Source organism: Sphaeramia orbicularis, chromosome 10 (genome assembly GCF_902148855.1).
Source record: "Sphaeramia orbicularis chromosome 10, fSphaOr1.1, whole genome shotgun sequence".
Lineage (NCBI taxonomy): Eukaryota > Metazoa > Chordata > Actinopteri > Kurtiformes > Apogonidae > Sphaeramia > Sphaeramia orbicularis.
The window spans coordinates 28262247-28281932 of NC_043966.1; the positions used below are offsets into that span (position 1 = coordinate 28262247).

A 19686-nucleotide genomic window follows, 5' to 3' on the forward strand; every position below is an offset into this window, starting at 1 on the left:
AACCATTGCCTGTTTATGACCATATCAAGCCAAATCAACTGCTACAGAGGCCAGATAATGTGTAGCATTAAGAAACCGCTATTGCTTCGGATATGTTTTCTTTTTCTTTTAAGAATTAAGTACTCGCTTTTGTAATGAAAGCCAATGAGAATCACAAACAAATGATGTTTGCAATAGAATGTTTCTATGGTACGGCTGACAAAAGAGCATATTAAATAACAACGCGGTAAACTGAGTACAATGGACAGTGCACATACCTCAAACACATAAAAGCTAACTCATTTAGATGCAGATTGAAACTGCATGCATTCTACAAAAGGTTAAAATGTATTTTAACTTGTTGGGAAGGATTACATACCTTTTCTTTAGTGGGTAAAGTCTGAGTTCTTGTAAAAGTGTCTCCTCCGTTGATACTGATCAGTTCAGCATCTACAGGTGGAAACGGGGCGGGGAAAACCACTACATCACTCTTCAGTGTGTCTGAACTGAAACACACGTCATACTGCTGAGTAGATTTCGAGTAAGACCAGCTCCCGTCAGGGTGGGTGGTGATCATGGGGGCGCTGTACCTGCTGAAACTGCCGTCTGTCCTGTGACATTTGACCGCTATCAAAGTGATGAGGCTCAGCAGAAAGATCACGGACACTGACACAATGGCGATCAGCAGATACAGGTTTAAATCAGAGAAGCTCTCCTCCTTTATGGGTACATGTCTGAACTGAGTCTGGATGTCAGCTGTGTTTTCAACCACCACTACATCAATAGACACAGTAGCTGACAGGGAGGGTTCTCCGTTATCAGAAACCAACACCACCAAGGGGTGAGTTTTCAGATCATTGTCACTCATCCTCCTCTTAGTCCTGATTTCGCCGGTGCTGGTTCCGATCCGGAACAGGCTGTTTCCTTTGGGTTCCGAGAGGTGATAAGAAAGCAGTGCATTGTATCCAGAGTCTGCGTCTACGGCCCTGATCTTTGCCACAAAGTATCCCGCTTCAGCAGAATAGGGAATGTTCTCACTGTTAACGGACCCGTGTTCAGAATAAGGAGCCAGGATTGTGGGACTGTTGTCATTCTCATCCAGGATAAAAACGTTGACAGTCACGTTGCTACTGAGCGGAGGAACACCAGAGTCTGTGGCCTGAACCTTAAACTGAAACGTTTTTGTTTCCTCATAGTTAAAAGACTGTAAACTGACTATATCTCCTGTCTCTGAGTTAATGTTTAGAAGTGATGAAGCCGGAATATTTTTTGGATAATTGTCTAACAGTGTGTAAGTCATTTTAGCATTGTCATTTAAATCGGCATCATAGGCCTTTATCCTGTAAAGACTGGAGCCTGTTGGACTATTTTCTTTCACATAAACATTAATTACAGGCTCTGTGAATTGAGGTGCGTTGTCATTAACGTCAGAAACATGAACAGTAATGATCCTGATACTCGATAGGGGCGGACTTCCTTCATCAGTGGCTATAATGGTCACGTTGTATAACGGGGTGTGTTCTCTATCCAGTGGTGCATCTACTACTAATGAATAGTCGTTTTTGTAGTTGGACTTTAGTTTAAATGGAACAGACCCCACTACCTTACAGTTAGTTAAACCATTACTTCCTCCATCTTTATCACTCACAGTTATCAAAGCAACGATTGTCCCCTGTTCTGTGTCCTCTTTTATAGGGGTCATTAATGAAGTTATGGATATTTCTGGTGCATTATCATTAACATCAATGACCTCTATCAATAATTTAGCATATCCACTTCGAGGAACCGGACCTTGATCCATCGCTTTAGCTCTAACTTCATAAGCAGGTGTGTCTTCATAATCTAATGCTCCCTTCACAGTGATTTCTCCTGTTTCTGAATTCATATTAAACAATACCGATGGATCAATGTTACCTCGTTTAATCATTGAATACACGATCTTACTGTTCATGCCCTCGTCCACATCAGTTGCGTTCAGCTTTATTACCATTGTTCCGGGTGCAGAGTTTTCTTTAACTCTCGTCTTATAAAGAGACTTGCTAAATGTCGGTGTATTATCATTGACATCTACAACATTAACAGTCAACTGCAGTGTTCCAGACCTGGGAGGTTTACCTCCATCCACAGCAGTCAGAAGTAGCGTAATTACCGACTGTTTCTCTCTGTCTAAAGCTTTTTGTAGCACTAACTCAGCAGACAAACCGTGTTCTCCTCCGCTCTGCACATCCAGAGAGAAGTATTCATTTTGACTCAGCTTGTATGTTTTTACGGAGTTGCTTCCAGTATCTGCATCCTCAGCCACTGGGAGAGGATATCGCTCTCCCGGAGACAAGGATTCAAGTATATTAAAAACATGTGATTGCTCACTGAAAACAGGCGAGTTATCATTTATATCTAACACGTTTATTTCAATACGGTGCACATTCATCGGATCACTTAGAACAGCCTGTAATTTTAAGGAGCATTTTTCAATGGATGGACAAAATTCTTCTCTATCTATTCTTTCATTAACAAAGATCTCTCCAGTTCGCAAATTCACATCAAAATGTTTCTTAGAATAACCTGATACGATTTGGAGGTCCCTGGTCTCCAGGTCCTTAAGGCTGAGACTTAAATCCTTTGCGATATTTCCCACCGTGGTACCTTTGTTCAGCTCCTCGGAAATGGAGTAAGAGATCTGAGAAGCAGTCCCGTCACAAAGACAAAGAAGCGAAATAATATGAATCCAGGCGTAATCCTTTAGTCGTCGAACATACATCCTTAGTGCCAAAATAAAGCAGACCCCAAATCATTAATTAACAAACTATTTAGATGCTTTGTTAAACGCAATGTAATCTGTTTTCATATCCTGCCTTTTTCGACAAATACTGTTCCAGATACATGCGACAGCCGATGACGATTTAATTTCCCTTTGTAGGGAGGAGGAGTTTCACATATACAGAAATATTGCAATCTGTGGTCTCCAGCGACATCGTGTGACAAAAGGTGATCAGTGATATTTATAGGTGTTGGAATTTACACAAAACATTTTCCTGAGGGATTTAAACACAATTAAATGTCCCGCTGTAAAGACATTTTTCCATTAAAAAAGTTTTTGAAATATATTATTCACGGGCTTAAAAGAACAGATGTCTATAAGTCCAACATTTAATGCATGAGTAAAAGTTTAACAACCATCCACTTGTTGACAAATCAAGTCAGATCAGCTGCTTCAGAGATTGAATAACATATGGCATTCAAAATAATTTCAAGCCTTAGATATGTTTCCTTTTCTTTGAACACTTAAATCTCGATCCTCATCACCATTTACCATATCAACAACAGAAAAAAATACACCAAACGGAATTATTGTGTTACAAGGTTTACAAAACCTCGAACCATTTCTGATTTCAGCACCATGAAGAGTGTGCAATTTTAGAAACAATAGATCTATGTGTGGAGTTATTTTTGATTCTTCGGTTTTGTTCATAAAATAAATGTTATCAAAACCCCAAGTTCAACGCAGCAGTACCAGTTTTTTTGAATCAAGAGTAAAAACACTGAGACTCACAATACACAGGTTATACGCAGAATGCTGCGATAGCACGGCTGAAAAAACTGCATCTTTCCAGCGATTAGAATGAACATAGTAATACGTTCAACGTAAGTACCATGGACAGCGCACATGCCTCAGACGAAGAAAGAAAGAAAGCCAGAAAGAGCGAATACTTCATTTAGATACATGATGAAACTACATATAACCTACACATTTTTAAAATGTATTTTAACTCGAGAAGGTTTACATACCTTTTCTTTAGTGGGTAAAGTCTGAGTTCTTGTAAAAGTGTCTCCTCCGTTGATACTGATCAGTTCAGCATCTACAGGTGGAAACGGGGCGGGGAAAACCACTACGTCACTCTTCAGTGTGTCTGAACTGAAACACACGTCATACTGCTGAGTAGATTTCGAGTAAGACCAGCTCCCGTCAGGGTGGGTGGTGATCATGGGGGCGCTGTACCTGCTGAAACTGCCGTCTGTCCTGTGACATTTGACCACTATTAAAGTGATGAGGCTCAGCAGAAAGATCACGGACACTGACACAATGGCGATCAGCAGATACAGGTTTAAATCAGAGAAGCTCTCCTCCTTTATGGGTACATGTCTGAACTGAGTCTGGATGTCAGCTGTGTTTTCAACCACCACTACATCAATAGACACAGTAGCTGACAGGGAGGGTTCTCCGTTATCCGAAACCAACACCACCAAGGGGTGAGTTTTCAGATCATTGTCACTCATCCTCCTCTTAGTCCTGATTTCGCCGGTGCTGGTTCCGATCCGGAACAGGCTGTTTCCTTTGGGTTCCGAGAGGTGATAAGAAAGCAGTGCATTGTATCCAGAGTCTGCGTCTACGGCCCTGATCTTTGCCACAAAGTATCCCGCTTCAGCAGAATAGGGAATGTTCTCACTGTTAACGGAACCGTGTTCAGAATAAGGAGCCAGGATTGTGGGACTGTTGTCATTCTCATCCAGGATAAAAACGTTAACGGTGACGTTACTACTGAGCGGAGGAACACCAGAGTCTGTGGCCTGAACCTTAAACTGAAACGTTTTTAACTCCTCATAGTTAAAAGACTGTAAACTGACTATATCTCCTGTTTCTGAGTTGATGTTTAAAAGTGATGAGGCCGGAACATTCCTTTGATAACTGTCTAACAGTGTGTAAGTCATTTTAGCATTATCATTCAAATCGGCATCATAGGCTGTTATTTTGTAAACATTGGAGCCTGTTGGACTATTTTCTTTCACATACACGTTAATCACAGGCTTTGTAAATTGAGGTGCGTTGTCATTGACGTCAGAAACATGAACAGTAATGATTCTGATACTAGATAGAGGCGGACTTCCTTCATCAGTTGCTGTAATAGTTACATTGTAAAACGGGGTGTGTTCTCTATCCAGCGGTCCATCTACTACTAATGAATAGTCGTTTTTATAGTTAGACTTTAGTTGAAATGGAACCGACCCCAGTACCTTGCAGTTAGTTAACCCGTTATTTCCTCCATCTTTATCACTCACGGTTAACAAAGCAACGATTGTCCCCAGTTCTGCATCTTCTTTTACAGGGGTCATAAGTGAAGTCACAGATATTTCTGGGGCATTATCATTGACATCGATGACCTCTATTAGTAATTTTGTATGAGTACCACGGGGAACGGGGCCTTGATCCATTGCTTTAACTCTAATCTCATAAGCAGGAGTTTCTTCATAATCTAAAGCACTCTTTACGGCGATTTCTCCACTTTCTGAATTTAAGTCAAAGATAATTGATGGATCAACGTTGCCTAGTTTGATCAAGGAATACACTATCTTACTGTTCATGCCCTCGTCTAAATCTGTGGCATTCAACTTTATTACCATAGTCCCTGGTGCAACATTTTCATTTACACGGACTTTATAAAGTGATTTGCTAAAAGTGGGTACATTATCATTAACATCTATGACATTTATATTAATTTGTAACGACCCCGACCTGGGAGGTTTACCTCCATCTACAGCTGTTAAGAGGAGTGTAATAGCCGACTGTTTCTCCCGATCTAAAGCTTTTTGCAGGACTAACTCAGCGGACACCCCGTGCTCTCCTCCGCTCTGCACATCAAGCGAGAAATGTTCATTTTGACTCAGCTTGTACGTCTTAACGGAATTGCTTCCTACATCTGCATCTACTGCTGCTGGGAGCGGGTATCGCTCTCCTGCTAACGACGACTCTGATATATTCAATAAGTAAGTCTGTTCAATAAATACAGGTGAATTGTCGTTTATATCCAAAACATTTACTTCAATGCGGTGTACAGTCATTGGGTCGTTTAAAACAGCTTGTGCTCTCAAAACACATTTTTCTATATTCTGACAAAGCTCCTCTCTGTCAATCCCCTCATTAACAAAGAGAACCCCGGTCCGTAGATTCACATCCAAATATTTCTTACTGTAACTCGAAACAATACGTAGATCTCTCGTCTCTAGTTCCTGTGTGTTGATATTCAGATCCTTTGCAATATTCCCCACCACGGTGCCTTTGTTTCCCTCCTCGGAAATCGAGTAGGATAACTGAGAGGCAGACCGGTTACAAAGACACAGCAAGAGAAAGGCGTGAATCCAAACATATTCCTGTTGTCCACGAAACATCGCTGACACAACAGACCGGTAGGTTCCAGTCAGTCATTTGACGTTATTGTCGAAAGTTCCGTCGAAACGTTTATATGATGGCGACGATCAAGCACTGGCGCTATCAGAGCTGGCGACACGGTGTAGTACTGACCGATTACGATTTCATTATTTTTTGTCCATACAGGGAGGAGTCACACAAACAATTTCGTTGCCATGGTCTCGAGCGACATCTTGTGGTGAATGATAGTCCAGCAAGTGCAAACCTGATATAAGGATATAATGAGATTTTTTTTCTTCATAAGTACTGCTAATTCTACACAGGGATCCTAACAAGGGTTAAACAAGTGTTTCATTGCTATGAAAAAACAAGTAGTTTTACCATATAGATACCTTTGGTTAGTAGACAGCTACAGTCCTGAACTTACAACGACTAACGGAACTGTTCTAAGTAGAACTGAAATGGATCCAAAGCGTTGTTCTGAACATACTCCTCTAATGAATGTATTATATCAAAAAATCAGTCAGTCAATCAATGGTTCGAGAGAATGTTAACATGTTAAATGGTAACTTCTAAAAAGTTAGTTCACATTTAGCATAAAATATAGATCCCTATTTTCAATACATTCAGTGGCCTCTTTTCAAAACATAATATTAGCTCCCAGCATCCATTACTACACCATTACTGAGTATAGAAGTTGAATTTCAGTTCCAAGATACGCCTCAACGGAAAGAATGCTTTACATTATGAGATCACTATTAATTAAACTTATTTCAAGACGCACACAATAAAAGGATAATACAAAAATAACTCAGAGTTCAGAACCAAGAAATGAACGATAAACAAAAAAAGGCGATATTACGAACTGTTTGCAGAACAATTTCAAGATTTCAAGATTCAGATGACCACCGCAGAAATATAACATCAAAGTACACATACCTTCTCTTTGTTTGGTAAAGTCTGAGTTCTTGTAAAAGTGTCTCCTCCGTTGATACTGATCAGTTCAGCATCTACAGGTGGAAACGGGGCGGGGAAAACCACTACGTCACTCTTCAGTGTGTCTGAGCTGAAACACACGTCATACTGCTGAGTAGATTTCGAGTAAGACCAGCTCCCGTCAGGGTGGGTGGTGATCATGGGGGCGCTGTACCTGCTGAAACTGCCGTCTGTCCTGTGACATTTGACCGCTATCAAAGTGATGAGGCTCAGCAGAAAGATCACGGACACTGAAACAATGGCGATCAGCAGATACAGGTTTAAATCGGAGAAGCTCTCCTCCTTTATGGGTACATGTCTGAACTGAGTCTGGATGTCTGCTGTGTTTTCAACCACCACTACATCAATAGACACAGTAGCTGACAGGGAGGGTTCTCCGTTATCCGAAACCAACACCACCAAGGGGTGAGTTTTCAGATCATTGTCACTCATCCTCCTCTTAGTCCTGATTTCACCGGTGCTGGTTCCGATCCGGAACAGGCTGTTTCCTTTGGGTTCAGAGAGGTGATAAGAAAGCAGTGCATTGTATCCAGAGTCTGCGTCTACGGCCCTGATCTTTGCCACAAAGTATCCCGCTTCAGCAGAATAGGGAATGTTCTCACTGTTAACGGACCCGTGTTCAGAATAAGGAGCCAGGATTGTGGGACTGTTGTCATTCTCATCCAGGATAAAAACGTTGACAGTCACGTTACTACTGAGCGGAGGAACACCAGAGTCTGTGGCCTGAACCTTAAACTGAAACGTTTTTGTCTCCTCATAGTTAAAAGACTGTAAACTGACTATATCTCCTGTCTCTGAGTTAATGTTTAGAAGTGACGAAACAGGAATATTCCTTTGATAATTGTCTAACAGTGTGTAAGTCAGTCTTGCATTGCTATCCAAATCGGAATCAAATGCATTCATCCTGTGAAGACTGGAACCTGTTGGACTATTTTCTTTCACATAAACATTAATTACAGGCTCTGTGAATAGAGGTGCGTTGTCATTAACGTCAGAAACATGAACAGTAATGATCCTGATACTAGATAGAGGCGGACTCCCTTCATCAGTGGCTATTATGGTCACGTTATAAAACGGGGTGTGTTCTCTATCCAGTGGTCCATCTACTACTAATGAATAGTCGTTTTTATAGTTGGACTTAAGTTTAAACGGAAGAGACCCCACTACCTTACAGTTAGTTAAACCATTATTTCCTCCATCTTTATCACTCACTGTTATCAAAGCAACGATCGTCCCCAATTCTGCATCCTCTTTTACAGGAGTCATAAGTGAAGTCACAGATATTTCTGGGGCATTATCATTAATATCTATTACCTCTATCAGCAATTTAGTGTGTGTGCTACGAGGAACAGGGCCTTGATCCATTGCTTGAACTCTAACTTCATAAGCAGGTGTGTCTTCATAATCTAATGTTCCTTTAACTGTTATTTCCCCAGTTTCTGAATTTATATTAAAAATACTTGATGGATCACTGTTGCGTCGTTTAATTAAGGAATACACAATCTTACTGTTCAAACCTTCATCTAAATCTGTGGCGTTTAACTTTATTAGCAAAGTTCCGGGAGAAGAATTTTCTTTTACACTTGTCTTATAAAGAGATTTACTAAATGTCGGTGTATTGTCATTTACGTCTACAATATTAACAGTCAACTGCAGTGTTCCAGATCTGGGAGGTTTACCTCCATCTATAGCGGTTAAAAGTAGTTTATAAGAAGACTGTTTCTCTCGATCTAAAGTCTTTTGCAGCACTAATTCAACAGACACACCGTCTTCTCCACCGCTCTGAATATCGAGCGAAAAATGTTCATTTTGACTGAGCTTGTATGTTTTTACTGCGTTACTTCCTATATCTCGATCCTCCGCTATTGGGAGAAGATATTGCTCCCCCAGTGATTGGGATTCAGAGATATTTAACGAATATATTTTTTCCAGGAATTCTGGGGCGTTATCATTAACATCTAAAACACTAACCTCAATGCGATGTACGTGCATTGGATTGCTCAGAACAGCTTGTATTCTAAGGGAGCATTGTATTGTGTTCGGACAAACCTCCTCTCTATCTATTCTCTCGTTGACAAACAGAATCCCAGTCTGAACATTCACGCCAAAATATTCCTTACTGTAACTCGAAACAATACGGAGATCCCTTGTCTCCAGCTCTTGGACATTTAGATTCAAATCCTTTGCGATATTCCCCACCACAGTGCCTTTGTTCACCTCCTCGGAAATGGAGTACAATAACTGCGACGTCGACCAGTCACAAAGAGTAAGCAGTGCGATAAAATAAAGCCAGACATATTCCTCTGTTTGCCGAACACCCATCCTTGAAAAAACGGAATTATTCCAGTAATTACTTTCTGGTTATGATCCTCTGTAAGACGAGACCGTACATCTTTAACAGGAGCCCTTCTCACTACAGCATGACCTCAGTGTTTGTCTAAAGCAACAGCCAACGAAGGGTTTAGATTTCGCGTGAAGGGAGGAGTTTTACACCGTAAGTAACATATCTGTATCCATGGTCTCCGGCGACATCATGTGGTAAATGGAAAATAATGCATCATGAGGATGTATTTTTCATAAAATACGACGCCATGGTATCTTTTCAGGTAACACAAAGTATGTTATAATTTTGACAGTTTCCAGGAGTAAACATAAACGTATAATCAGCTAATGATAACTACAATAAAGGTCCAGCGAGGAGGAAAATCTACAAAAACTTACACGCAATTTTAATGAATTTCGGACAATAAGCAACCAGTAATGACAAACCAATGACCAAGTTAGAGTTTTTTGCTTTCTTCTAAGGTTCTTCCCAACAACTTTGTCATAGAAGAATGGTACAATGTTATCACAGTGGAGGCCATCAGAAACAAAAAAAATAACAGATTGAAATTTCAGGACCAAGGATAGCTCTGCACACGCAGCCAACTAACACGTTCGGCTCTACCAGTAGCAGGTTAGTATGTTATTCACAGTGTATGTCTTATAACCATAATTTAATACAATTGGAAACAAATATCATCACTGATGCAAATTTACTTAAAGACCTAGAATGTGTGCTTATCCAAAGGCAACATTCCTCTATTTCTTGATTTTTTCATTGGTAGACTTGTGTTTGCACATTTTCGCAGGTATAAGCTACTTGAAGTGGAAGTCTTAGCAAATATTCAGTCAAATTACATTTTAGGTGGAAGATTATTAACAGGAAATAAGTGAAATAACGTGAACTAAGGAACACATACCTTTTCTTTAGTGGGTAAAGTCTGAGTTCTTGTAAAAGTGTCTCCTCCGTTGATACTGATCAGTTCAGCATCTATAGGTGGAAACGGGGCGGGGAAAACCACTACGTCACTCTTCAGTGTGTCTGAGCTGAAACACACGTCATACTGCTGAGTAGATTTCGAGTAAGACCAGCTCCCGTCAGGGTGGGTGGTGATCATGGGGGCGCTGTACCTGCTGAAACTGCCGTCTGTCCTGTGACATTTGACCGCTATCAAAGTGATGAGGCTCAGCAGAAAGATCACGGACACTGACACAATGGCGATCAACAGATACAGGTTTAAATCAGAGAAGCTCTCCTCCTTTATGGGTACATGTCTGAACTGAGTCTGGATGTCAGCTGCGTTTTCAACCACCACTACATCAATAGACACAGTAGCTGACAGGGAGGGTTCTCCGTTATCAGAAACCAACACCACCAAGGGGTGAGTTTTCAGATCATTGTCACTCATCCTCCTCTTAGTCCTGATTTCGCCGGTGCTGGTTCCGATCCGGAACAGGCTGTTTCCTTTGGGTTCAGAGAGGTGATAAGAAAGCAGTGCATTGTATCCAGAGTCTGCGTCTACGGCCCTGATCTTCGCCACAAAGTATCCCGCTTCAGCAGAATAGGGAATGTTCTCACTGTTAACGGAACCGTGTTCAGAATAAGGTGCCAGGATTGTTGGACTGTTGTCATTCTCATCCAGGATAAAAACGTTGACAGTCACGTTACTACTGAGGGGAGGAACACCAGAGTCGGTGGCCTGAACCTTAAACTGAAACGTTTTTGTCTCTTCATAGTTAAAAGACTGTAAACTGACTATATCTCCTGTCTCTGAGTTAATGTTTAGAAGTGACGAAGCAGGAATATTCCTTGGATAATTGTCTAACAGTGTGTAAGTCAGTTTTGCATTGCTATCCAAATCAGAATCAAACGCATTGATCCTATATAGATTGGAACCTGTTTGACTATTTTCTTTCACATAAATATTAATTACAGGCTCTGTGAATTGAGGTGCGTTGTCGTTGACGTCAGAAACATGAACAGTAATGACTCTGATACTAGATAGAGGCGGACTCCCTTCATCAGTGGCTGTAATGGTCACGTTGTAAAACGGGGTGTGTTCTCTATCCAGTGGTCCATCTACTACTAATGAATAATCGTTTTTATAGTTTGACTTTAGTTTGAATGGAACAGACCCCACTACCTTACAGTTAGTTAAACCATTATTTCCTCCATCTTTATCACTCACTGTTATCAAAGCAACGATTGCCCCCAGTTCTGCATCCTCTTTTACAGGGGTCATAAGTGAAGTCACAGCTATTTCTGGGGCATTATCATTAATATCTATTACCTCTATCAGCAATTTAGTGTGTGTACTTCGAGGAGATTGGCCTTGATCCATTGCTTGAACTCTAACTTCATAAGCAGGTGTGTCTTCATAATCTAATGTTCCTTTAACTGTTATTTCCCCAGTTTCTGAATTCAGGTTAAATACACTTGATGGATCACTGTTGCGTCGTTTAATTAAGGAATACAGGATCTTACTGTTCAAACCTTCATCTAAATCTGTGGCATTTAACTTTATGAGCAGAGTTCCAGGAGAGGAATTTTCTTTTACACTTGCCTTATACAGAGATTTACTAAATGTCGGTGTATTGTCATTTACGTCTACAATATTAACAGTCAACTTCAGTGTTCCAGATCTGGAAGGTTTACCTCCATCTATAGCGGTTAGAAGTAACATATAAAGAGACTGTTTCTCTCGATCTAATGCTTTTTGCAGCACCAGCTCAGGAGACACACCGTCTTCTCCGCCGCTCTGAACATCGAGCGAAAAATGTTCATTTTGACTGAGCTTGTATGTTTTTACTGCGTTACTTCCTATATCTGGATCCTCCGCTATTGGGAGAAGATACCGGTCTCCCGGTGACTGTGATTCAGAGATATTTAACGAATATATTTTTTCAAGAAACTCAGGGGAGTTATCATTCACATCTACAACATTAACCTCGATGCGGTGTACGTGCATTGGATTGCTCAGAACAGCTTGTATTCTAAGGGAGCATTGTATTGTGTTCGGGCAAACCTCCTCTCTATCTATTCTCTCGTTGACAAACAGAATCCCAGTCTGAACATTCACGCCAAAATATTCCTTACTGTAACTCGAAACAATACGGAGATCCCTTGTCTCCAGCTCTTGGATATTTAGGTTCAAATCCTTTGCGATATTCCCCACCACAGTGCCTTTGTTCACCTCCTCGGAAATGGAGTACACTAACTGCGACGTCGACCAGTCACAAAGTGTAAGCAGCGCGAAAAAATAAAACCAGACATATTCCTCTGTTTGTCGAACACCCATCCTTGTAAAAACGGAATTATTCCAGTATTTACTTTCTGATTACAATCCTCCGTAAAATGAGACCGTACATCTTTAGCAGGAGCCCTTCTCACTACAGCACGACCTCAGTGTTTGTCGAAAGCAACAGCCAATGAAGGATTTAGATTTCGCGTGAAGGGAGGAGTTTTACACTGTAACATATCTGTACCCGTGGTCTCCAGCGACATCATGTGGTAAATGGAAAATAATGCATCATGAGGATGTATTTTTCATAAAATACCACACTATGGTATCTTTTTCGGTAACACAAAGTATGTTACAGGTTTGACGGTTTCCAAAAGTAAAACATAAACATATAATCAACCAATGGTAACTACAGTAAAGGTCAAGCATGGAACAAAATGTACAAAAACCTACACAGAATTTTAATGAATTTTTGACTGTAAGAAAACAGTAATGAGAAACCAGTGAACAAATTAGAGTTTCTTTGCTTTGCTCGAAGTTTCGTCACAATGACCTCGTCGTAAGACAATGGTACAATAATTTCACAGTGTAGGCTATCAGATACATAAGTATAGCAGATATAAATTTCAGGACCAAGGATAGCTCTGCACACGCAGCCCGCCAACAAGTTCGACTCTACCAGAAGCAGGTTAGCCTATTATCCACAGTGTCTGTCTTATAACCACAATTAAATATATTTGGAAACAGATATCATCACTGGTGTAAATTCACTTAAAGGACGAGAGTGTGCTTACACAGAGAAAAGATTCCTCTGCTATTTCTTGATTTGTTCATGGGTAGACTTGTGTTTGCACATTTTCGCAGATGTAGGCTACTTGAAGAGGAAGTCACAGCAAATATTCAGTCAAATTACATTTTAGGTGGAAGATTATTAATAGGAAATAAGTGAAGTAACATGAACCAAGGTACACATACCTTTTCTTTAGTGGGTAAAGTCTGAGTTCTTGTAAAAGTGTCTCCTCCGTTGATACTGATCAGTTCAGCATCGACAGGTGGAAACGGGGCGGGGAAAACCACTACGTCACTCTTCAGTGTGTCTGAACTGAAACACACGTCATACTGCTGAGTGGATTTAGAGTAAGACCAGCTCCCGTCAGGGTGGGTGGTGATCATGGGGGCGCTGTACCTGCTGAAACTGCCGTCTGTCCTGTGACATTTGACCGCTATCAAAGTGATGAGGCTCAGCAGAAAGATCACGGACACTGACACAATGGCGATCAGCAGATACAGGTTTAAATCAGAGAAGCTCTCCTCCTTTATGGGTACATGTCTGAACTGAGTCTGGATGTCAGCTGTGTTTTCAACCACCACTACATCAATAGACACAGTAGCTGACAGGGAGGGTTCTCCATTATCAGAAACCAACACCACCAAGGGGTGAGTTTTCAGATCATTGTCACTCATCCTCCTCTTAGTCCTGATTTCGCCGGTGCTGGTTCCGATCCGGAACAGGCTGTTTCCTTTGGGTTCAGAGAGGTGATAAGAAAGCAGTGCATTGTATCCAGAGTCTGCGTCTACGGCCCTGATCTTCGCCACAAAGTATCCCGCTTCAGCAGAATAGGGAATGTTCTCACTGTTAACGGAACCGTGTTCAGAATAAGGAGCCAGGATTGTGGGACTGTTGTCATTCTCATCCAGGATAAAAACGTTAACGGTGACATTGCTACTGAGCGGAGGAACACCAGAGTCGGTGGCCTGAACCTTAAACTGAAACGTTTTTGTCTCTTCATAGTTAAAAGACTGTAAACTGACTATATCTCCTGTCTCTGAGTTGATGTTTAAAAGTGACGCAACAGGAATATTTCTTGGATAACTGTCTAACAGTGTGTAAGTCAGTCTTGCGTTGTTGTCCAAGTCTGAATCCAACGCATTGATGCTGTAAATATTGGAGCCTGTTTGACTATTTTCTTTCACATAGATATTAATTACAGGCTCTGTGAACCGAGGTGCGTTGTCGTTGACGTCAGAAACATGAACAGTAATGATTCTGATACTAGATAGAGGCGGACTCCCTTCATCAGTGGCTGTAATGGTCACATTGTAAAACGGGGTGTGTTCTCTATCCAGTGGTCCATCTACTACTAATGAAAAATCGTTTTTGTAGTTGGACTTTAGTTTAAACGGAACAGACCCCACTACCTTACAGTTAGTTAAACCATTATTTCCTCCATCTTTATCAGTAACTGTTGTCAAAGCAACGATTGTCCCGAGTTCTGCATCCTCTTTTACAGGAGTCATCAGAGATGTCACAGATATTTCTGGCGCATTGTCATTAACGTCGATTATTTCTATGAGTAATTTAGCATGGGTAGTTCGAGGAGAGTGACCTTGATCTATTGCTTGAACTCTTACTTCGTAAGCAGGTGTGTTTTCATAATCTAAAGTGTCCCTAACAGTGATTTCTCCAGTTTCTGAATTTAGATCAAACATACTAGATGGGTCGATATTGCCCCGTTTAACTAACGAATACATAATCTTACCATTAATACCCTCGTCTAAATCTGTTGCGTTTAATTTTATAATAACAGTTCCCTTCACAGCATTTTCAGGCACTCGAACTTTATAAAGCGATTTGGTAAATACTGGTGAATTATCATTTGCATCTATTACATTAATAATTATTTGGAGTGTTCCTGATCTAGGAGGTTTCCCTCCATCGACAGCTGTGAGAATAAGTTTAAGAACAGGCTGCTTTTCTCGATCTAAAGTCTTTTGCAGTACTAATTCAGCAGACACACCGTGTTCTCCACCGCTCTGAACATCCAGCGAGAAGTGTTCATTTTGACTTAGCTTGTATGTTTTTACTGCGTTACTTCCTATGTCTGCATCTATCGCTACCGGGAGAAGATATCGTTCTCCGGGTGACAATGATTCAGAGAAGTTCAGCAAACAGGATTTTTCCAGAAATTCAGGGGAGTTATCATTAACATCTAAAACACCAATCTCAATGCGATGTACGTGCATTGGATTGCTCAGAACAGCTTGTATTCTAAGCGAGCATTGTATTGTGTTCGGACAAACCTCCTCTCTGTCAATTCTGTCATTTACAAACAGAATTCCGGTCTGCACATTTACGCCAAAATATTCCTTACTGTAACTCGAAACAATACGGAGATCCCTTGTCTCCAGCTCTTGGACATTTAGGTTCAAATCCTTTGCGATATTCCCCACCACAGTGCCTTTGTTCACCTCCTCGGAAATGGAGTACAATAACTGCGACGTCGACCAGTCACAAAGAGCAAGCAGTGCGATAAAATAAAACCAGACATATTCCTCTGTTTGTCGAACACCCATCCTTGAAAAAAATATAGTACTTCAGCAATGCGTGTGTCGCTATAATCCGTCACAAAGCAAGATTTTCCATCCTTAGCGGGAGCCCTTTTCACTACAGCAGAACCTCAGTGTTTGTCTAAACCGACAGCCAATGAAGGGTTTAGGTTTCCTGTGCAGGGAGGAGTTTTACGCTTGTAAGTAACATATCTGTAACTATGGTCTCCAGCGACATCATGTGGTGAATTAAAGATAAGTCAACATGACCATACTTTTTTCATAGAATCCTAAAAGACGGGGGAATATTATCAGATAATACGGTAGATGTGATAACTTCGATGATATCCAGACGTAAACGTGGAACTGTAAAGAGCCAATACAATACAATAAAGGAAAACTGACATGAAGAATGAAGAAAAACTACACTACATTCCAGCGAATTTTGGACCAATATAAACATGGAAGTATAAGCAATACATATAATGAATTAGAAAATATTAGGTTCATAGATTTTTGCTTTCTTGTCAGTTCACTAGTAATCATTTAAATGACATTATCATGGGAATATAGCAAACGTTTAAAAGCAGAGGGCTTTCAGAAACAAAACTTACATTTCAGCACCAAGGATAGCGTTGCACATGGAACGTACCTCAAGTTCCATCAGTAACCCTTTGCTGTATTATTCAGCGGTGATAACTCATCCACAATTAAATATGGATTTTTCATTATTTGTGGAAATGTACATATTAAAGTAAAGATGCAATCTATCAGCGAGTCATATTTCAGGTACAACACTGGTGAAAGTAGATAAACATACCTTTTCTTTGGTGGGTAAAGTCTGAGTTCTTGTAAAAGTGTCTCCTCCGTTGATACTGATCAGTTCAGCATCTACAGGTGGAAACGGGGCGGGGAAAACCACTACGTCACTCTTCAGTGTGTCTGAGCTGAAACACACGTCATACTGCTGAGTAGATTTCGAGTAAGACCAGCTCCCGTCAGGGTGGGTGGTGATCATGGGGGCGCTGTACCTGCTGAAACTGCCGTCTGTCCTGTGACATTTGACCGCTATCAAAGTGATGAGGCTCAGCAGAAAGATCACGGACACTGACACAATGGCGATCAGCAGATACAGGTTTAAATCAGAGAAGCTCTCCTCCTTTATGGGTACATGTCTGAACTGAGTCTGGATGTCAGCTGTGTTTTCAACCACCACTACATCAATAGACACAGTAGCTGACAGGGAGGGTTCTCCGTTATCAGAAACCAACACCACCAAGGGGTGAGTTTTCAGATCATTGTCACTCATCCTCCTCTTAGTCCTGATTTCGCCGGTGCTGGTTCCGATCCGGAACAGGCTGTTTCCTTTGGGTTCAGAAAGGTGATAAGAAAGCAGTGCATTGTATCCAGAGTCTGCGTCTACGGCCCTGATCTTTGCCACAAAGTATCCCGCTTCAGCAGAATAGGGAATGTTCTCACTGTTAACGGAACCGTGTTCAGAATAAGGAGCCAGGATTGTGGGACTGTTGTCATTCTCATCCAGGATAAAAACGCTGACAGTCACGGTGCTACTGAGCGGAGGAACACCAGAGTCTGTGGCCTGAACCTTAAACTGAAACGTTTTTATCTCCTCATAGTTAAAAGACTGAAGGCTGATAATATCTCCTGTGTCTGAGTTGATATTCAGTATAGTAGATGCTTTTACTGAGTTATTACTGTCTAAAAATGAATATCTTACTTGACCGTTTTGATTAATGTCAGCATCAAAGGCAGACACAGTTTTAATAATAACTCCTACTTTACTGTTTTCTTTTACATAAACATTTCCTACAGGCTCTAAGAATTGAGGTGAGTTGTCATTTATATCGGCTACATTAACAATAATAACACTAGTGTTTGAAAGAGGAGGGGTCCCTTCATCGGTAGCTGATATGGTGACATTGTAGGTGGATATTAGTTCCCTGTCAAGTCCCCCGTCAACAACTAGAGAGTAGTAATTTTTGTAATTTTTCTCCAGTTTGAAGGGAATCTTATTTAAAACTCTACATTTCACTTCACCATTTCTACCGCCATCAGTGTCTTCAACGGATACAAGAGCAATCGCCGTACCAACATCAGCGTCCTCATTTACAGTATTTAGTAGTGAGGTAACTGTGATCTTTGGAGCATTGTCATTTACATCAAGTACCTCCACCAACACTTTACAGTGAGCTGACATCGGTGGCTGAGCGTTATCGTTTGCTTCTGCACGGATCTCAAACGCCGTGTTTTCCTCAAAATCCACATTGGCTTTGACCATTATCGCACCTGTTACCGGATCAATGTGAAAAATCTCCAATATACGATCTTGCCCTTTGCTTCTTAAGGAATATATTATCTCACCGTTTGTCCCTTCATCTGCGTCGGTTGCGTTTAGGGTTATTACTGTTGTTCCTATCGGTACATTCTCAGACAGACTAGTTTTGTATAAAGCGCTGCTAAATACTGGCGGGTTATCGTTTACATCTAGGACGTGTATAGTAATCTGAGATGTGCCAGATCTTGGTGGAGTACCTCCGTCTATAGCGGTGACTGTGAGATGTATTACAGACTGTTTCTCTCGATCCAGTGTTTTCTGTAAGACTAATTCTGCAGACAGACGTTCATCTCCTTTAATTGTAGCGAGAGAAAAGTACTCATTTGGCGATATTTTAAATGTATTTACTGTATTCTTACCTACATCAGCATCAATTGCCTCCGACAAATGGACTTTCATTCCAGGTGGTGTATTTTCTGCTATGTCTACGGTTTGAGATTTTTCCGTGAATAAGGGGTTGTTGTCGTTAACATCTAGTATATTTACTTCAACACGATACAACTTTAAAGGATTATTTATTACAGCCTCTACAGTGAGTGTGCACTTCGATGCCTTCCCGCAGAGCTCCTCTCTGTCTATTCTGCCATTAACGTAGAGAGCTCCAGTTTTTACATTTACATCGAAATATTTTCCTTTTGATCCCGCGACGATCTGGAACATACGTGACTCTAAATCCTGGACGCTGAGGTTTAGATCCTTAGCAATATTTCCAACAGTGGTCCCAGGATTCACCTCTTCCAGCACGGAATACAAAAGCTGCACAGACTGCGTTTTCCAACAACACTCCAATAGTGCTAGCACCAGAAATGAAACAATAGACCTCCTTAAAAGCACAGCCATGATGACATGATGTAAATACAAATCCAGTGCCAGACGATTCCACTCCACACGTATTAAAATCCCTTTAGGTGACCTTATCTACATATATATTAAACCCATGTTTAAAATGGATGCGCCTGTTGTCCTTACTCCCTCTTTGTGACAAAGTCTGGTGAAGCCAAACCTACCTCCGACAACAGGGAGGAGCATCGACCGCCAGATATAAACTCAAAATGTAACGGTCTATACTGTCACCATGTGGGGATCTACCACAACTGCAATAATAAAGGTGATATTTCGCAGATAGGAGTTAGTTATTTCGTCAGTTGTTAATCTGTTAGGGAAACTAATTCGTAATAGCATTAGTCTAAACATATGAAACGGCTCATGTACAGCTAAGCATTCATGCAAGCATCCAGATCCTGTACATTCCTCATATAGGAGTGGAGATGCTCTCAGTACTGCATACGATTTCCTCACTTCATAAAAAGGCATTCATCTTC

The 19686-nt window shown here is 41.0% G+C and overlaps 6 protein-coding genes across 14 annotated transcripts in view; all 6 read right to left on the reverse strand.

Annotated features, from left to right (window-relative positions):
• Window positions 1-19686, reverse strand: part of LOC115427645 (protocadherin alpha-C2-like) — a 159913-nt gene that overhangs the window by 43930 nt on the left and 96297 nt on the right. The window lies entirely within an intron of this gene.
• On the reverse strand, window positions 296-2975 carry LOC115427647 (protocadherin alpha-2-like). Its single transcript, XM_030146285.1, has one exon. It carries the CDS (start codon window positions 2735-2737, stop codon window positions 311-313), a length of 2427 nt encoding a protein of 808 aa, XP_030002145.1. The 5' UTR covers window positions 2738-2975; the 3' UTR covers window positions 296-310.
• Window positions 369-6284, reverse strand: LOC115427655 (protocadherin alpha-2-like). The gene is made up of 2 exons (XM_030146291.1): window positions 3766-6284; window positions 369-429 (listed from the first exon to the last, which is right to left on the reverse strand). Exons 1-2 carry the CDS (start codon window positions 6139-6141, stop codon window positions 418-420), a joined length of 2388 nt encoding a protein of 795 aa, XP_030002151.1. The 5' UTR covers window positions 6142-6284; the 3' UTR covers window positions 369-417.
• On the reverse strand, window positions 7040-9918 carry LOC115427653 (protocadherin alpha-2-like). Its single transcript, XM_030146290.1, has one exon. It carries the CDS (start codon window positions 9437-9439, stop codon window positions 7046-7048), a length of 2394 nt encoding a protein of 797 aa, XP_030002150.1. The 5' UTR covers window positions 9440-9918; the 3' UTR covers window positions 7040-7045.
• Window positions 10254-12870, reverse strand: LOC115427651 (protocadherin alpha-3-like). Its single transcript, XM_030146289.1, has one exon. The coding sequence runs from the start codon at window positions 12736-12738 to the stop codon at window positions 10345-10347; it is 2394 nt and encodes a 797-aa protein (XP_030002149.1). The 5' UTR covers window positions 12739-12870; the 3' UTR covers window positions 10254-10344.
• LOC115427646 (protocadherin alpha-8-like) lies at window positions 13576-16151 on the reverse strand. The gene has a single exon (XM_030146284.1). It carries the CDS (start codon window positions 16033-16035, stop codon window positions 13591-13593), a length of 2445 nt encoding a protein of 814 aa, XP_030002144.1. The 5' UTR covers window positions 16036-16151; the 3' UTR covers window positions 13576-13590.